Raw genomic sequence first — 19,641 nt, 5'->3', positions numbered from 1 at the left:
ATCAGAGGGAAATTACTCAGGAATTTTTATTGTTTGAAAGCTTGAATTTTGCCAGAGCCCAAATTCAGAACCTGAACCTCTTTTGCTAGTGCCTCTTTAGATTACAAAAACTAATTCTGGTTTTCTATTTGTTTCACACTGGTACTACAGGACAGTGATGGCCAAGTGTCAGCTCAGAGGCAGAACAGCCAGGTGCAGACTGACAGACACTATCATCCCTTCTTCCCAAGCACCACTGGAGCTGGGCACATGTGATGGGGAAAGAATGAGTGGCAACCACTTCAATCCTACACTGTTTCATCACTGAGTCTTGGCTCTGTTCTGGAGGGACCACAGTGAGACAACAATCAGCTTCCACTAATCATTTGTCAATCTTAGCCTTGCTTATAAAGCTGTCAATAAAAGATGGCAATTAAAGTGACATTTCTGTTGATGTTATGTGAATGCCAGAAAGTGCCAAGGAAGTTGGATGAGAACCAGGACCCCAGAACAAAAAGGATGCCATTACACAGCTCCTCTAAAATCAATTCACCCCACAGTGTATAAAGTTTTGTTTTCACAGATGACTGTGGTTTAAAAGCCATGTTCCTTTCTATAGTGGTGGCACTCAAGCCTTACAGTCAAAGAGCTGCTTTGTTACAAAGTGGAGCTGCATGTGCTCCAGAGACCATAACGATCCATTTGTGTGCATGGGATTTTATTTGATGTGGCCATGCCTTGCTGGAAAAAAGGCAGTACTATCAGGGTGCTGCCCAGCTCACACTGAAGAGGGCAACTGCCTGTGTGAAGATGGTGAGAAACATTGAAGGGAACAGCAGGGCTGAATGCTCCTGCTGCACAGTGTCTGCACTGATTACAAATTCCAGTGTGCTGTGCACTCTCAGCAGCACAGGGATATTTATTTCCAAGCTACCATGGAGGCACATCTATTGCCTTAGAAGCTTTTGACACTCTTTTAGATGTGTACTGCTGAATAAAATAAATCAAAGCAAAGAAGGCAGAAAGGGAAAAATCCCTTGTTCCCTCTCACTTACCAGTATCAACCAGGAACACACCGTAGTTGTTATGCAGATCGGAGCTCTCTGGACAATTCTCTATGCCAGCCTTGTAGACCTCCTCAGCTTCCTTAAGCCGTTCCTTGAAAGAGAAGGAGATTCCTTAGCCATGGCAGGAAGGTCCAGCACCATTTGCTGCACACCTGCATTCTGTGACAAGTCCCTCTCTGCACAGAAAGCTTGGGGAATCCACAGGCACCCCACCTTCCAAGAGGCCAAAATGTTACCCCATGGCATGGATGTGATATAGCTGCCATCTGGTATCCCAGAGCAATCCAGACAGCTTTCTCCCATGCCTTTGATACCCATGAAACACCTGGAAAAGGTGATGCTGTGCAATGCCAGTAAGCCCCCAGCTGGGTACATGCCCAGCCAGGAAAAACACAGCAACAGGGATTGTGTTGGTTCTGTTGAGGAATATTTGCCATCTGGGAGATATGTTCTAATTTATTTGTTTAATGAGCATCTCACTGAATAACTTTTCCCCTCTGGAGCTCTGCTGTTCTTTCCTTAAGCAGGGAGGAAAATACAAGGAATGAAAGCTTGTGTGTGATGGCTAGAGACAGAGTGCAGGGGGATAAAGGAAGCTGGAGAAAGACAGAGGGTGGTGAAAGAGCGAGGGAAATCTGACAGATTTGGATTAAAAACAGGTGTTGTCAGTGTGTGAGATGTAGTTCACTGGGACTGATGGGACATGCAACATGCTGATTCCCCAGATTCACTGAGCTCTTGTTTTGCATAGATTTCAGGGAGGTTTGCTGGTGCTGAACATTTCTAGAAAATATAGATCTTTTCTTTGGGAACACCCTACCTACAGAAAGCACCCTACTGGCTGGATTCTGTCTAGCCTGAGCTGTGGGCAGCCTGGTCCTGAAACAAGAATTCTCCTTTGGATCAAAGAGCAACCTAGAAAGGTTTCTACTTGGCTCCTGCCTGCATGCTCACCAGCATGGGTGCCTTCCTTCCCCCTGCTCTCAGAGCTTGGCTGTGGGGTGTGTTGTGGAAGGAAACTGTGAACAGAGAGACAAGCACAGTGCAGAGGGGTGTCAGGCAAGCCTCCAGCACCAAAGATGCTTTTCTCAATTCCTCCCTTTCCACTGAGCAGCACAGCCCTACAGCAACAAACTCCACAGCCTCCCAACAAAGCTCCTGAGCAAAATCAACCAACTGGCTCTTGACTGAGGAGAGCCTGGAGCTCTACGCTCAGGAGGGAATCCACTCTGAAATAAGAGGTTGGTCCACTCCAGCTATGGATTCTCCTCAAGCCTGCAAATGGCACAGCCCCCTGGGCTTTCCCTGGATTTAAAAATTGTACCTGCCAGCAGCTTTTGCTCCACAGCTGCTTAATGTGAGGACTCTTTTCTCACCTCTTATTTCAGAACTGGAGAGCTGGAATAAATTGCACTGGAAGAGTATGACTTGATCACAGAATCACACAATTTGCCACAGTTAATTCCCTTCACATTTACATGATAAAGGTCAGCCAGCAAAAAGTGTAAGTATGCCATAAAGCACAGAAACATGTTTTTAAAAAGTGCTTAACTTTGGAAATTTTGGAAAAATTGATGTGAATTTGACTTTATACTGCAGAGTCAGGAAAAGCATAGTGATCATCAGAACTGACTAAACTGAAGAGCAATTTTTGGTGCATATTTTCCAAGATTTATGTATTACTTTCTTTCCTCTGCTTTAATTTTCAGCCAATGAATGCAGCTTTGTATGCACATATGTCAGCTTATTTTATTTACTGATCATAAACCAAATTTTTAAAGCAAGGAAGGGCTGTGTTAAACTGGATTATAGTGTTTCATGTCAAAATATTCACCAATATTGATCACTTTAACACTTATATCATGGTTGCATTGCTTTTTTGGCACCTAACATCCTGACTCTGCATGCCTCAGGCTCACTGCCCAGTTTAACAAAGTGTTTGCATTAAGCACAGTCAGAAAGTGGCAAGGGTGGAACCTGCTATTCCTGCCAGAGCTTTCCCTCCTCACAGCCATTCCTCTTCTTAGCAGAAATAGAGCTCTAAGTTCATCAAGGCTTGATTCTCATTAACACTTAATAATGCCACTCCCAGACCTTCATGAAACATTCATTAACCTCACAAAACTCAGAAGGCTGGCATAAAAAATGCATGAGATTTTTATGATATTAAAAAAATTATGCATATGAGAATCTTCAGTTGAACTCCAGGGTGTTAGGTCTGTTTTTCATAAGGTTCAGTTTTTCGTTTGGTTATGCCTGAGTAGGCTCTCCTATGCAGCTAAGTGGTTAAAAAGTTTTTTAAGAAACACACACACAAAATCAATGAAGCTAGAGCCTGAAAAGAGCCACAAGTAGCACGAAATGATGGATGAAACTGAAGCTGGGAAGACAGGAAACTGTGGGGAAGCAATGTTATAATGTGAAAACAGGCAGAAAATGTTGATTTCTGTTACCAGCGCCACTCCAGTGATCACAGAAATAAGGGAAACTGCAATACATCGCAGCTGAGTTACATTCCGAGCAGAAGAGCAGTCAGAGGGAAAGCATTTATAAAGGCACAAACAAGCCCAACTGCTCTATACAATGCAGCAGTGTTTCTTTCCATGTCAGATCTGGCTTCAGAACCAGCTGTCAAGGAGAGAAAAGGGCAATTACATCAAGTTACAGGTTATCTGAAACGATGCTCTTAGGCCTATTCCAGATTCATCCCCTTTAATATGGGGGGAACATACTGTGCAGGACTGACCAAAGCAATCCTGGCACTATTTCACTGTGTCCACAAGTTTCCCTTTTAGCCTTGGAGCAAAGCTGGAGAAGCAGAAGTTCTCATGGGCACGGCCACCTCATGCATGTTATTTTCATGTGGCACTTCAGCCCCTTTCTAACATCCCAGCAAGAGGGAGCCAGTGGTGCCTTCCCCAGAGCTCCACTGTGATGCCATCCTGTACCTGCCTGGCCTCACTTGATACCCTACAGCTCTGGGCCATCAGGAGACCAAATAATACTGCCTGTAACTTTTAGCCATTTTGGACACTACTGCTCAAAGAGGAAAACCCAAAACTGAAAAAATGAGCTCCTGTCACCATCCTTTGGGCTGAAGATGCCAAAACTTCTGCCTGTACACCTGGAGGGTGTGATTCTGCTGCCACGGGCAGCAGCAGGTATTGTAGGGCAGCCCTGCTGTGGCACTAGGATGAATGTGTGAGGCAGGTGTGAACAATCAAGTAGGCACCTGCTGTGGCTGAACATGGGAAGGTGTTAAAAATCTGCAGAAAAATCACTGTTTTCTGAGAAAATTATACTAACTATCTTTTTCACCTACCATTTACTCAAGTCACAAGACAATGAACAATCCATATGCAAAAGAAATTAGTTATTGCTGCCCTTACTAATGGCATTTGCTTTGGGGAGAAGGTCTTGGGACTCTATAATGGCTTTATTGCTCTGCTGACCTTGCAATCGATCATTCTAATTAATAATTTCAATTAATATAAAAGCAAGGTATTACTGCAGAGGACTTGTTTCCTATATTTACAAGAGAGTCTTCATTGATGGGCTTATTCAAGGCTGAGTTCCATTCAACAAGGCTTGTCTTTAAATTCATACACATACATTCCAAGATCCCTGCAGATAATATCGATAATATTTGAAATTCTCTTAAAAGGGAAAATAAAATAGAAAATCTTTCAGTAATTCACATACAGTATGGGTGAATTTTTGCAGAGTGCCTACATCCTTGAAGAAGATTAAACAAGGCCTCTGCCTATAGTTTTGATGAAATTCATCCCCTTCCCTTACAGAGAGATTTCACTAACCAGAATAATGGAGAAGAGCAAAAGATACCATTTTGCTTTCTCTATATTTATATTCAGCAATCTTTTAAGAAAGCTTCAGCACCCCATGCTATGGAACAATTAGATCTGAAAACTGAAGGAGAAAAAGTAGCAGTTTTAAAAAGGTGTGCAGAGGTGTGCCAGAGCTGTGCAGTTACAGGGACCTTGTCATCCACCCCCACAGCCCCAGAGTGAGACCACAGCACAAAGCACAGCATCCCACACCTGCTGCTGCAGGTGTGCAGGAAAGGAGAGCTTGGTGGTCCCAGCGTGGGCACTCGAGCCTCATGGCTTCTTCTGAACTCAAGGGTTTTGTGCCTCAGGTTCTCTTTTCCTCTGTGAGGACAATATTTCACCTCACAGGGATGTCGTAGAAATAAATTATCTAACTAGAGAGCAGGGAGAGCCTGAGTAATGAGCGTGGGGAACAGGCCTGAGAGGAAATGAGTAATTCTGCCTCCAGAGCACAGCCTGGGCCATGCACAGCAAATAAGGCCTGGAGGCACATGAACAATGAGGTTAAATAAAATATTGAACAGCCGCTCATTAAGAGCAACATAAAACCAGGGATCCTTCCCACTTCCCTGCTCGTGGTCATCTTCCAGGGTAATCAAGGGCCATATCCATGTGTGTGTGTGTGTGTGTGTGTGTGTGTGTGTGTGCAAGGGGCTGAATCTGGGCTGCATAGGCCACCTGGTTTCTCACAATGCCGAGCTTTGGAATGATTTATCATGCAGTCTCAAGGTTATCTGTGTAGGCGTGTGTGTGTGAGGGGAAGAGCTCGCCTCTCCTGCTGTCACAACATTCAAGGTGCAATGGATTAAGACTTCGCCACAGATGCAGGGAGCCACAGAGAGGGATTTACTCACAACTTCAGCACTGATTTAATTCCGAGCCACACCACGTGGGTGTAATTACTCACTGGGGATGAGTTGCCTCCCATCCTGCAAAAGCCATCTGCAGAGCAGCCTGAGCCCTGTGCAGACAGCATGGACCCAGGCCTGCCACTGTGTGTGAGTGAGGCACGGCTGGGAGCTGCAGGGGATGCTGCAGAGGGGCAGCAGTGCATGCACCCCAAGGCAGAGCTCCCCTGTTACCTGTGCTGCAGAGGGGCAGCAGTGCATGCACACCGAGGCAGAGCTCCCCTGGTACCTGTGCTGCAGAGGGGCAGCAGTGCATGCACACCGAGGCAGAGCTCCCCTGGTACCTATGCTGCAGAGGGGCAGCAGTGCATGCACCCCGAGGCAGAGCTCCCCTGGCACCTGTGCTGCAGAGGGGCAGCAGTGCATGCACACCGAGGCAGAGCTCCCCTGGTACCTATGCTGCAGAGGGGCAGCAGTGCATGCACACCAAGGCAGAGCTCCTTGTGCTGCAGAGGGGCAGCAGTGCATGCACACCGAGGCAGAGCTCCCCTGGTACCTATGCTGCAGAGGGGCAGCAGTGCATGCACCCCGAGGCAGAGCTCCCCTGGCACCTGTGCTGCAGAGGGGCAGCAGTGCATGCACCCCGAGGCAGAGCTCCCCTGGCACCTGTGCTGCAGAGGGGCAGCAGTGCATGCACACCGGGGCAGAGCTCCCCTGGTACCTGTGCTGCAGAGGGGCAGCAGTGCATGCACACCGGGGCAGAGCTCCCCTGGTACCTGTGCTGCAGAGGGGCAGCAGTGCATGCACCCCGAGGCAGAGCTCCCCTGGTACCTGTTCAGCCAACAGCGACGCCAGGCTCGAGTAAGCATCTGCAAACTCCGGGCCGTACTTAATGGAGTCCCGCAGCAAGATTACAGCTTCTGCCTTCTTCCCCTGGGACCTGCAGGAAGGAGGAAAAAACCAGAAAGGAATATTCCTGTAAGTACACGTTTAGGTTATCCCACTGATTAACTGCTTTAAAGAGATGTGGAAGTGCCCGGCTTGCCCTTTTCAACAGACTAAATGATTCATTCATGCCCCCTCTCCACAATGTGAGTACCCAGCATTTCCTCACCCATCGCTGTCTCAGCAGCTGGAGGATGGAGGCTTTAATGAATCAGTTAAGTATCTGAAGGGAGAGGATGGAGGCTCTGTGATCTGGGAACAGGACATTCCCTCTCACTTCAGCACGCTGGAGATGCTGCCACACTTAATTTCCTTACTAAACCTTGAAGAGTCTCTGCATGTTCCTAGACAAGTGCTCTTACAGATCCACTTGCAACTCCATTATTTTGAAATTGAAATATCTCCAAGTTGAATCTGCCTGGGATCTCTAAGTAATTCCTTAGCAAGTCGATCATTAGGCTAGAGGAGTTCTGTCCTTCAGACCCTAAGGATTATAAACAGAGATAGCTGAGAGGTGGCTGTGTTGATGAACTATTTTTTCCCAGCATTGCTCTGCATTTATTGCCATGGAAAGTGGGACGGTTTCCCTAACAAAAATCTTGGGATGGTTATTTTATTTGAGCTACAATTTCTCCAGTACCGCTCTGTATTTCTATCCTTTGAAAATGAGAAGGTTTCCTGAACAAACATCTAAGGATGTTTAGCTGGGCTTGAAACACCATTTTCCTTGTGCTGGGTGTACAAAGAATACGAATAGCAGGGCTTAGAAAAGAAACAAAGGGCTCTGGGGAAACAGAAAATACGTGAACACCTTGCTGCTTTGGCTTAGATTTTCATCTGAGCGGCCATGTCAAGTAACCAGATCTTGTTTATAAGGTGCAAATTTCAGCTGATAATATATGTGGCTTTGCAGATTTTTTCCCTTTCTAGTTGTGTAACTGGAAGAATATTTTGCCTGTGCATTAAATTAAGTAAAACCAGTTGTGCTAGTCTTTTTCTTCTTCCAGTGGTGTTCCACATAAATTACACGAATGAAGAAAAAACAAATAAAGAACCACTTTTCTCCTGCACTAATTAAAGTCTAGCTAGCTTGTCAATTTATAAAACTTTGGGATCCTTTGGCTGGAGTTTCACGACACATTTTTATAAATCAAAACCAGATGACTGCTTAATAAAGGTATTGATGTCTGGCAGAAAATGTAGGAAATGCCCGCTACAGAAATAAAAGGATTAAGTGATCCACTCAACAGCAGTAAAAGTTCCCATTAACCACAAGCATTCACTCTAAACATGGGGCAGCCCTCTTAAATACTCTTTTATTCCAAAATGGCCTCTTTTATCCTCCATTTGATCCAAGAACAATGTTTGTCTCCTGAAAGTGGGGGTAAAGAGGGAAAAATTATGGCATCTTTTTATGTGACAGACTGCATTATATTAAAAAAAGCAGATCCAGTAGTTTTTCAGAGGGCTTAGGCCTGCAAGATACCAAGTGCTCTGGCCAAGCACTTAAACATGTACTTAACTTTTATGTATGCAAGTTGAAAATTAATTACTGGTTGAAGTGCTTTCCTGGCTCAAGGCCAATACTTTGCAGGATCAAGGCTGTCTCCTACATAAATCTCCTGCAATTTGGGAGAGCACAAAGCATTGAAAGAACAGTCCAATACACTAATTTACCGTAAACTGGGGATCTGGAGCAGGAATAGTTAGGTAATGTACATCTTCACTGTGATAGAGAGAAGAAAAAATTCAACTGACAAGAGCAATCTGTGACCACTTACTCCAATTCCTACCCCAAATTACACTGTTGTACAATGCCCTCTCTTGACTTCCTCTCCCACCTGAGCTCAGAGCCTTGCCTCTCCAATCAGCATGCTCAAGCTGAAAACCAGAACAGCTCTTTCCACTGAGAACATCTCTTCCATATTTTAGCAAGTGCCCTGCAGTTGGGGAGGTGCCAGGTTCAACCACCCTACCAGAGTCTGGCAATGCACAGAACTGTTAATACTGGAGCAAATTTCACGTGCAACAGAGAGCAACCTTGGAATTAGGGCTCTGAAGGATTTGGCAACTTTCATATTTTATTTTGTGAAGTTATTTAAACTGTATTACAGCCAGAAATATAGAACTGAACAAAGCTCCATAACTGTTCTGAACAAATTTTTACAAAGATATAGAAAAGCCAGATCCCAACTCTTCTAAAAGTGCACAATGACAGGACAAGAGGTAAAAGATGCCAGAGTAGGAACATGGGACATCCTGATTATATAGAAAGAAAGATATTTTTCACCTCAAGGGTGGTCAAACACTGGGAATAGGTTGCACAGAGAGATTGTGGCACCTCTGTCCTTGGAGGGATCCAAGATTCAGCTGGACAAAGCCCTGAACAATCTGACCCAATCAGACTTGCTCTGAGCAGCTAGCTTCATCTCCAAAGGATCTCTAGAGAAAACCTAAGTTATAATAATGACCTAAGTTATTTTTTCAATCTACTGCAAGAATTAGACTGCCAGAGTTTGGGGGGTTTTTAACCACAGTCTCCAATGTGTATGTGATACTGAGGGATAACTGCACCAACTCATGAGACACAGAGCATCCTGCAGAGACCATTCAGAAAGCCAGATGCAGTACCACAGAACATCACCACTCAGTTTGCTCCTGAATGAAGGGAAGGAACATTTCACTAGCTAAAAGGTCTAAAATCTCAATACATGTAATTTCTATCTGATGTTTTTCAGCATTTCCAGATAGTTCCACAAGCCTGTGTCAGCACTCACATCCAGAAGCCTGTATCAGAGAGGGCAGTCAGTCCTTTCTCTTCTGGATAGATGGGTTTGCTCAACTGGGACTAAATCACAAAAAAAATGCTCAAGACACATTGTATGTTACTCTACATACAGAAGAAAATCAGTCCTTTGAGTAAACTCAAGATTCAGTGGAGATTGTTCCCAGGCATTTCATTTGCCCCTTGAAAACAAAGCCATAACACTCTCAAAGCATGTGAGAGTTCTGAGGTTTTCTTCACAAGGAACAGTGTACTAATATTGCAGTACTTTGGGTGTGGATGGATGCAGTACCACAAATAAGAAGTTCTTATCCAATCCTCCTGCAACATAAATCTGAGATTGATATTTATTTCAAATGTTCATAATATATTATTTCTTGTCTCATTTCAGAAATACCCACAGCCTATAAATTCCAGAGGTATTCTGCACAATATTTATCTGTATCTCAATGAACCTGAATTTATACAGAGGAGTCAAATACTCAAAACACAAGAAATCAGCATCAGGCTGCTCTGTGGCACTGATCACACACCCTGAAAGCAGAGAGATTTCTTACATTTAGGTAAGCCATCTTTTAGGTATATTTTAAGTAAGAAATCTGTCGGCTTTGTTTAATTATCTGCTCTCCAATATTTATATTATGCACAAAAATTATGACATACAACTTTATTTTAGGATATGTAAACAAAACCAGAGGCTTACTCAGCCATTACCCTGCAATATTTCCTGAGAACATTCATCTTCTGGCACATAGCTGTCTATGTATAAATAGAAAATAGAAACATCATTTTTCATCTACAACTTCCACAGAAAACAACTTAAAAATTCTACCTTGTGTACTCGAAACAGTTTTTACTCAAGTTTAAATCACAAGCAATGGATGCTCAAATAGCTTATCCGCATGGGCTAATGAAAGGCAGATTCCCACATAGGAATGACAAACTATCCTTCCAAAATCCTGGACTTCCCTTCTCTCAGTACTCCAGAGGAGATGAAATCTAGCATCTGCCATCAGCTTTGCACACCATGAGCAGGGATGGGTACAGAGCTCAGCAGAATTCAACTGGGAATTCCCCATGTGGGACAATTTCATTCCACGTCCCAATACAAGCAGTGCTGTTACTGGACAAGCCTTCAGTGTTGCAGATCTGCCTCTTCCTGATCTGCCCCAAGCTCTGAAGCCTTTCTAAAGAGGACAGAAAATGCTTTAATTGCTTGACCATTAATCTTCTCTCTGACACATGTTTAAAAATCAAAACTTTCTTCATAATGTCTCATAACATAGCCAGAAAGTAATACCTGTCTGTAATATTCTGCAGATTTCCATTCTATTTCATTTATTACCCAAATTATACTAGCATTTAGTGTCTGCAGAATACTGGCTGCCATGTATAGACACATTTATATATATATATATATATATATATATATGAAAGGATAATTGTAGACACAGGTAGAAAATATAAATAAAAACATCATTGTAGGAAGGGGAAAAGTGAAATCTTTGCCTTGTACCTGTCTGTGTCATCTCACAACTTACCTCATGCTCCTACACAGCTGATGTTCTTTGCTAAGCTGCTGGATCATCTAGGAAAGGTGCTGGCCAAAGGGTTTGGGATCCCATTTTGGGGGATACATTCATATGGGATCTGCCCACACAGCATCTGCTTTACATATGTGCTAATTCCTGCACTGTGAACTCCACCTATTTTTTGGCAGGTTTTTAAAAGCTGAACAGGGAGATGAGGGCACTCAGCTTCCAATACAATTAATACAACTGCTTTGTCCAGGTGCACTACATTGTTTTGGAAGACTAAAGGAAGTTTAGAAAATGGGAGCAAATGGATGTGGGTAAAGGGCAGGAGGATCATGTGTGTTTTCTTCTGACAAGTGTGACAAGCATCACACACATTTAACATACTGCAAAATGTGGCACCACAGAAGGATGCAGAGCACATACAATCCAACAGGACACACAACATCTTGAGTATCATAATGTGAAAAACATGACATATTCCACAGAAAACCAACAGCAATTCTAAGAAATTTTCCCCATGTGCCTCCTTTGTGCTTTTCCAGTGCAACAAATCCCATTTTTTATCCATCTGCTGGGTCATAAGAGCTTTTGACAGGCCAGATTTAAGAGTAATTGACATGGAATGTCCCGTTGCTTCTTCTGGCTTAGATCCTTCTGCATTAATATTTCATATTTTTTGAAAAACCCAAAACGTAAAGGAGAATAATAACTAAGGCACACATGATGGTTTTAAAAGACAATATGTATTTTTAAACACCATTGCCACCTAAAATTAATTTCAATCAACCAAATTTAATGAATAATACAAAGACCTTTATTTTCTCTTGTAATAGGACTATACCATTTTCCTTCCTTGTATTTCCAGTAAAGCACTTACCTGCCTTCTATTTAAGATTACTCATTTCCCACATTCTAACCTCAAACCACCAGGTTTACTTGTAGTATTATTCTGATAATTACTTTGCTTCTGAACAGACCAGGTAGAACTTCAGCAGCCCACTTAACATCCTTTATACAAATCCACACTCTAAGTTACATTTCAGGACCAGAAAGACCAAGTTTTAATGACACGGTGCCACTTTAAAACCAGTCCCACACTAAGTCTGTCATGGTTTAAGCAGGCTTAAAGCCCAGTCTGTTGTAAAAGATTCACCAAGACCTATTGTCAGCAAAATAAGGGCAGTTCATATAAGCAGAAATGTACTTTTATTGCTGTAGTTTATGCAGTTCTGTCAGCAAATACCCCACAATATCCTCACAAAAACAAAAACCTTTTTGCTGGTGCTAAACAGAGATACTTTACTTTTTTAAATTGAACTCTCTGCAGATCTTATCATTACTGGCTTCTTGTACAAAACTAAGTTTAGTCTTTGGATGTGGTTAGTCAAATTAATTTGCATGATTATGATTGTCTGCTATTCTCCTTGCTAGAGGCTGACACTCTAAATAACAACGAGTGAAATAATGAGCTCATCAACTTGTTTTCAACCATCCAGGGATGCAAACCAGCCTTCCTCTCAAATCCAGAATTACCTGCTCTGCAAGGGAATGAACCCTCTGCTGCTCTGAGCATCTCAGTATAAGGTGCTTATGCCCAAACTATCCAACAACTTCCCATACAGTTAATGAGGAGAGGTGGGAACTTGAAGAGGGATTTTTTTGATCTGCGTTATTTATTAGCTTGGCATCTGATGCGTACCCTTGAGCAATACAGCTTCCTCTCCTGGAAATGTTCACACATCTCATCAGGACAGGGATCTCAAGTGACTAGTGGGTTTAGGCAACTCATTTCTGATGCCTGTTTCAAAACAAATTAATTCCCTACAACAGGTACACCTGTCAACAGCACCTGGAGTGATGTGGCAGCACAGGGATATCCAAAGTAAGCCTCACCTTTGTGCTGGCACTTTTGGATGGCACTAAGAAATGACATCATTTCTTCACCAGCTGGCAGAAAAAAACTACTTTGGTGATGTCTGTAAAGGCAATGTGAATTTTCTTGGTGCCAACTTACTTGAGCAGGTTGCCAAGGTTGAAGAGAGCTCGATTGTGCTGAGGGTTGAGCTGAAGGGCCCGTCTGTAGTAGTCCTTAGCCTCCACCACATCTTTGGTCAATGTCCCCAAGTTGTTGAGAGCACTTGCGTGACGAGGGTACAGCCTAGGGAAAATTAAACATCAAGTTATAGATACTCATTAATTGACAAATAAAGCTGATGTCACTGACTCTGCCACCAATGCTGTTTGGCACTCAATAAAGGGACAAATGTCAGCCAAAAAACCCCTGATTTCCCTTCATTTGCTGCAGCTCAGAGGGGATCCTGAGGACCCCTCTCAACTCATAAAGAGATTGTAAATCAGATCTTCTCTTATGGTTCCTGCATATCTCCAGGGCAAAATGGAATGCTGAACAGCTTTGAAAACCTATCTTACCCCTCAAGCAAAAGGCACAGTGACTAAAGCAGCCTGAATGTTTTCATTCAAAATGCTTTTGCAACAAGTAAGAACTGCCTTGTCAAAAAATGTTTCCAATGGAAATATGTTTTGATATACACAAAATCCAGCACAAGAGCATTTAATACTATTTGTTGGGTTTTTTGGTTTTTTTCACAATAAAACTGATCATAAAATGCAAAAGGAAACCTCAAGACAGCTGTTGAACAATGCTTTCAGGACTAAGCAAAATGACAAAAGAATCTGGAACCAGACTGCTTAACAGTGTGAATTCTCTAAGCTTCTTGTAGCATTTGGTTCAGTACAGTTCCCCTTTTACCTGACCTGTTGATCTTCACATCTGCCTGTTTCAGTTACAAGATTACATTATTTGGGCCCAATGCATCTGTTAAAATCCTCCACGAATTAAGCAGGAGGTCCATTCAGCAGGTCCAGTGGTCCATTCAGCACTTTAAATTCTCAAAGTTGTGCTCCTACATTACTATTTTAGTCTGTAGGTCTTTCACCAGAAAACTCCAGAGGTGGAAGAGACCCAGGGTTTGATGTAAGTATCCAGGACCCTTTGTGTGACAGGTAGGTGAAAACTGAGGGTCATTATGGTAAGGAAATAAATTTTTGACAGATGCCCCCTGGAGATCAGCTATGTGAGAAGGTCTGAGGCTCTGAGGACAAGCCATCTGACAGTTCTTTCCTCAGGTCCCTGATCATGGGAAAGTGGATAATGATGTTTAAAGCAGATGGCTATGAACAGCAGAGGGTACAGCATGAGAAGGGGTACTTAAAGGCAGAAGGGATGAAAACTCTGTAGTATAGCCTGACCAAAGTTTGCAAGTGTTTTTTATCCAAGACTTTCCACAGTGGGCTCTTCTTTTGCCTGGAGTTTTTCACTATGTGGGTTCAGCTCTAGGGTGTTCTGTGCTTAAGTACCATGAATAATATAGAATTTTATACACTGCTGCAACATTTGTATCAGTCACATGTTCACTCCACAGCTCATAAATTATTTTGGCAAGGTCTTATTTGGGGGTGAAGCTGGAAACATTCAAGGGAACTCTGTGAAAAATGGGCATGCACCACTAACAAAACCAGGATGTTTCCTACCATTAAGTAAGAGAAAAGCCTGAAGTCCTTTTTTCACCTAGCAAACAAGGACTGCAAAGCCACATATTTAAGGAGAAATCATTCAGGGATACAGCCATGCATTTTTTTTAAAACTGGACTGTTATAATAACAAAAGATAAACGTAGTGACCATCACTCATAGCAAATAATGACTACAGAGTGCCAGCATCCCTCCCACACAGGTGAGCATCCTATTTCCCTTCTGCTGCAAGCCCTGAGGTGCACTGCCCAGTGTCCACACTCACCCTGCCACCTGCATTCCCTGCTCAAGTGATTGTGAAGAGACCCCTAATTGAACTTCCACAGAGCAGCAAAGAGAAACAACCTTGTGGTGAGAACAGCAGTTAACAGAAAAACAGCATCACCTCCCATTGCTGAAGCTCCTCAGTGAGCCTAATGCATTTTGGGGGGTGAGAGGCTTCCTGGGCTTGGAGAAGCACCAGCAAAAGAAAAGATGGTGATGAGGGTGTAAGTCTCCCCAGGTGAAGCAGGCTGGGAGAAATGATTTCCAGAACAACAGCAGGAGAGGACTAGAAAGGACCAAGCTTGCTTGCTCTTCACACTTAGGATACAGCTCTGTGTGATACCTTGACCAGAATCCTGAGCAAAGAGCATCCTAGGGCAAATGTCCACAGGCTCAGTCTTGTTTCCCATTTCCTCCAAGGGATTTTGACACTGTTTTGGAACAAGAAAAAGGTCTGGGGGTTTTATTTTGGAGCCTTTTTTACCAGATGGCTATGATAAAAGTGTGCACTACTTCTGTCAGTACTTGCACATAAAGCAGCTCGAATATTTGACTTGAAGTCACTTGAGTTATGAGTGGGCAAAAGGATTTCAGACAATTCTTGGGAAAGTCAGAAACAGATTAACATTTTACAGCCCTAAACCTGATGTTTTTTCTCTCAAACTTTCAGAAATTAATTCAGTTCTTGGCCTTTAGTGCTCCTATGGCATTTTAGGCCCAGGAGATTTGCTTGCACCAATTTGGAGTGGAATGAAAACTCAAGATTAAAAAAGGGAATGGATTTCACCTTTAAATTGCACAGTTCTGACCAGCAGCTCCATAAATACACTTCTGAGCTCAGAGCTAAAACCTCTCAACAGCAAATCACAGGATTCAAACACATCTCCAATGTATCCTGGGCTCTATTTCTTGTGTTTTACATTTATTCATTATATCTCATTGCCCTTTCCAAGAAATATAAGTGAAAACCCAGAACCTCAGCAAGCACAAATTGTCAGCTTAAATCTGCTTAGCATCTGGCCTGAAGAACTTACGACATTTGCAACTTAACATGTCTGAACAAAAGTTATGAGAAATTCTGACCACAGCGAGATAAGGTGGTGGCATTGGGCTTTGCTGCTAGGGTTCAGCTCTTTTATTTCTCTACAAATATTTTATTTGGACTATTACTTTATTATGGTGGTGGAGCAAGCTGCCATTCAACTGAGTTCAGCAGAACAACCAAGCCTAAGAGAGCAGCAGCTCTGGCAAAGTAACCAGAGCCAGAATCTGAGCCCATGACCATCCATGCTGTTACAGAATCATTAAGTCATAGGATGTTTTGGGATGTAAAGGACCTTAAAGACCATCTTTTCCAAAGCCCATCCACTATGGGACACCTGCTACTAGACCAGGTTATACAAAGCCCCATCCAATCTGGCCCTGGACACTTCCAGGAATGGGGCATCCACAGCTTCCATGAACAGTGTGTTTCAGTGCCTCAACATTCTCACAGTAAAGAATTTCTTCCTAATATTCCATCTAAGCCTGCCCTCTTTCAGTTTATGCAGCTTTCACACCACCCTCAAATAGTTCCCAAGAGTGGTCCAGGCCTGAGCCCAGATCAGGGTTTGGTTCCCAAAGCCAACTTTGAGAGACACTGTCTCTCAGAGGATACAAACATTTACTGAATACTTCCAGGTCAACTTATGCCAGTTGACCTCAGGGCTAGAGAATGTGGAGCAGATGTTTTTTTATTTATTAATATGGATGTCAAATAAAGAACTAGCAGCCCTATTTTAACTACCCTTTGTTCAGGCACACTCACTGCTGTTAATAACAGTTCCCTGGGAATAAAAACACAGAAGAACAATATTGTGGCAGAATTTGCACAGAATTTACACAGGAGCATAAAACTTGACCACATGTTACCAAATAAAGCAACTCAAAAACTTTCAAAATGGTTGTGCAACACTAGCAGATACACCAAACTTGTTTGCTTTTGCTGTTGTTGATGTGTTGTAATGGAGAGAGACATGTGCTTCTCTTACTTCGAAGTTATCAGGAGATTTGTGCTGTTTATCAAGAATTCTGGAATTGGTCTCAATGAATCCTGATATTCAGCTTTAACTTATTTTGATTCTAAGTTCTCTAATGCAAATGTCTCTTCCCCATTCTTCAGTCATATGAAAAATGTATTTATTTCTTAGAAGGGTTAAGAACATATTACCAAGACAAGGAGGTCTCCAATTATCCTGGAGTCTCTTCATCCACAGTAATAGTAATAATATGCAGACTTTATTTTATAAACCATCGCTCTGAAGAACTGAGATGCAAGAGATCAATTGTTAGAACATATCTAGCTTGTTTGGAAACTTCTCTTAAGAAACAAAGCTTTCTATCTGGACATATATAGAGCTGTATTTTCCTTGCCACCACCACTGATAATGGTAACAGTCTGCAGGCAATATCTTTCTTGCTATGCATCTGATTAGGTAGAAATTCCTCTAGGCTTCACCTAATCAAATGCAAGTGCTGCATTATTTATGAAAGAAAGCTGAATTTCATTAAACTTATTCTACAAGTAGCAGTTCATGTAAGAAATCAGTTTATCCTTTCCTTTAGAAATCAGAATAATTTTCTTTAAAAATCTACATTCAAGGATAATTATAATAGAAGCCTTGAAATAGCCAAATTATGGGAAAGCAACCCATAAAAGCATATTTTAAAGCAGATGGAGATTTCATTTCTAAAGAGAAGACAAGTGGGATGTTTCCTTGTTGTAGAATGAATAATTCAAATGGTTTCTCCAATGCTGTATCTGCAATTGTCAGAATAAATTTCAGCAGCCTTCCCTTTAACTATAACAGGTATAAACTGCACAAGAACTCCTGTTAGCAATTATCCCCACTTCTTTAGGTTAGCAAAATTCCCTCCAATACCACTGAGCAAAAGCCCTACTAACTTGCACAGTCAAGAGATTTCCAGTTTCCCAAGATGATACCAGGTATAAAACAAATACAGTCACCAAAACAATGATGATCATTTATTCTGTTTTTTCATTTAATGATGCTATTAGCTGAAACATAAGGGTTTAAAAAAAAATTTAAGGCCTTTTTTTGGCTCCATATCTGAATTATAAGACAATTACATAATGAAGAGAAAGGGAGGAAATTTGTTGTCATGACTGCAACGTATGATCCACCAAGAATCTGAATTCTTTTAACTCAGATCGAGAGACCACTCAATCAACTGGCAAGCTTTGCTCACAGTCCTGCCTTTAAACAGCCCCTGCTCTGGTGCCAGGGGTATTCAGGGGGAGGAAGGCATTAGTGTGACAACTACCCACTTGTTCTGAAGAGCATTATGTGGTTTTTGTACAGCCATTGCTGTGTGGATAGCAAGCAGCAAGGGATGGAGCCAGACTAACATGCAATTAGCCTGGAAAACTACCATGGACAGCATGGAAAATGCTATAATGTCATCTTTCAGGGGTCTAGGCAAACCCCACAACCACTGCACGAAAAAAGAGGTTATTGAAAGCAGCCCAGAGGAACTTAGAGCTGGAACAGTCCTGAGATGTCTGTCACATGAGGGTGACTCTTCCTGATGCCCCAGCCCTTCACCACTCTCCAAGGGTTGACAATAAGCCTGTTGAAAGCACATTCCCAGTGACTTACAATATGAGTTCTTATAACCATTGTAAGACTTATAAGCAGCCCTGGTCATCATTAACCCAACAGCCAAGCCATGTCAGCAGAAAGAAAAAACCTGCCTGCATCATCGTGCAGAATATTCAAAGGGGGGTCCAAGCATATTAATTTATTCTATTAATGAAAATAATAAGTGAAAAACAATTTAATAATAAATTATTGAGTTGGAGAGATCTGGTGTGCCTGGTTTTTGTTACCACATCTTTTGATGGAATAATGCATTTAAACTCAGCAACTCACAGGGCCATGCCACCACTGAGGCAGCTGTGAAAAGTCACCCCCCTGTGCTGCCCTGACAGAACTGTGCTACCTCTCTGTGACAAGAGGAGAGGAGAGCCTGAGGAGCCCTGGGCCAGACTCTCACCTGTCCACCTCCATCCAAAAGGACACTTCCTGACAGCCACTCTCAGCTCTCCTGGTGCCTTCCAACCCTACCACAAAGCTCAGCATCTATGGGGCTCCCTGCAGCCACGTTCAGCACATGGACTGAGGCCTTAATTACCCAGGCCCAATTACTTGCTGGCAGCATGGTAACTTGCTTTTAAGGCACGTTTTGCCCATTCCAATATATACTGTAATTATTGGCATTGTTTTGCCAACGAAAGTAAGAACGTTAGATGAATAACATTGCTATCTGTGCCAAGTTTTAATACTGCCCAATTTTATGTTTACTCCAGCATACTATTTCAAGCCAATTTTCCAATTTTAATATTACATCACACTCATTTTCATGTATTTATGTAAGTTCTCAATAAAGCTCTATGTCAGGTTGAATTAAAACATGATTTGATGTAATTCTGAGACCAGTCATTCTTCTGGGAACAATTCTACACTGGCAACAACTCAGGTCATGACCTCATGATGGTGTGGCACCTTGTTTCAAGAGCTGATCTACATGACCTGGAGATGTGGATGGCAGATCCTGTGTCTTCCTCAAAAAGGTTTTCAATCTGCAACATTTGAACTTCTTTCAAGGAAGCAGAGGTGATGGTGCAACATCAAGCAGCAGCTGGTCTTCTCTTGAAGAGTTCTAGTAGTTGCATCAGTATTTCCTCAAAGGTAATATCCTTCAGCTTGGCAGAAAGTTTGTGGCAGGCTGGTATTTTTTGTATTTAAAAAAGCA

The 19,641-nt window shown here is 42.5% G+C and overlaps 1 protein-coding gene across 1 annotated transcript in view; it reads right to left on the bottom strand.

The window, feature by feature from the left end:
* The window catches only part of TMTC1 (transmembrane O-mannosyltransferase targeting cadherins 1), a 132,392-nt gene that overhangs the window by 10,962 nt on the left and 101,789 nt on the right, over positions 1–19,641 (bottom strand). Inside the window, exons 12-14 of the mRNA XM_079303430.1 lie at positions 13,025–13,168; positions 6,574–6,682; positions 1,035–1,137 (exon numbers count right to left, since the gene is read on the bottom strand). Of these exons, the coding sequence (XP_079159556.1) occupies positions 1,035–1,137; positions 6,574–6,682; positions 13,025–13,168 (356 nt within the window). The remainder of the gene's footprint in view (positions 1–1,034; positions 1,138–6,573; positions 6,683–13,024; positions 13,169–19,641) is intronic.

The sequence above is a fragment of the Erithacus rubecula genome (assembly GCF_903797595.1).
Source record: "Erithacus rubecula genome assembly, chromosome: 4".
NCBI lineage: Eukaryota > Metazoa > Chordata > Aves > Passeriformes > Muscicapidae > Erithacus > Erithacus rubecula.
Note: the sequence above shows the minus strand (reverse complement) of the source record. Positions and strands in the feature narration are given on the sequence as shown.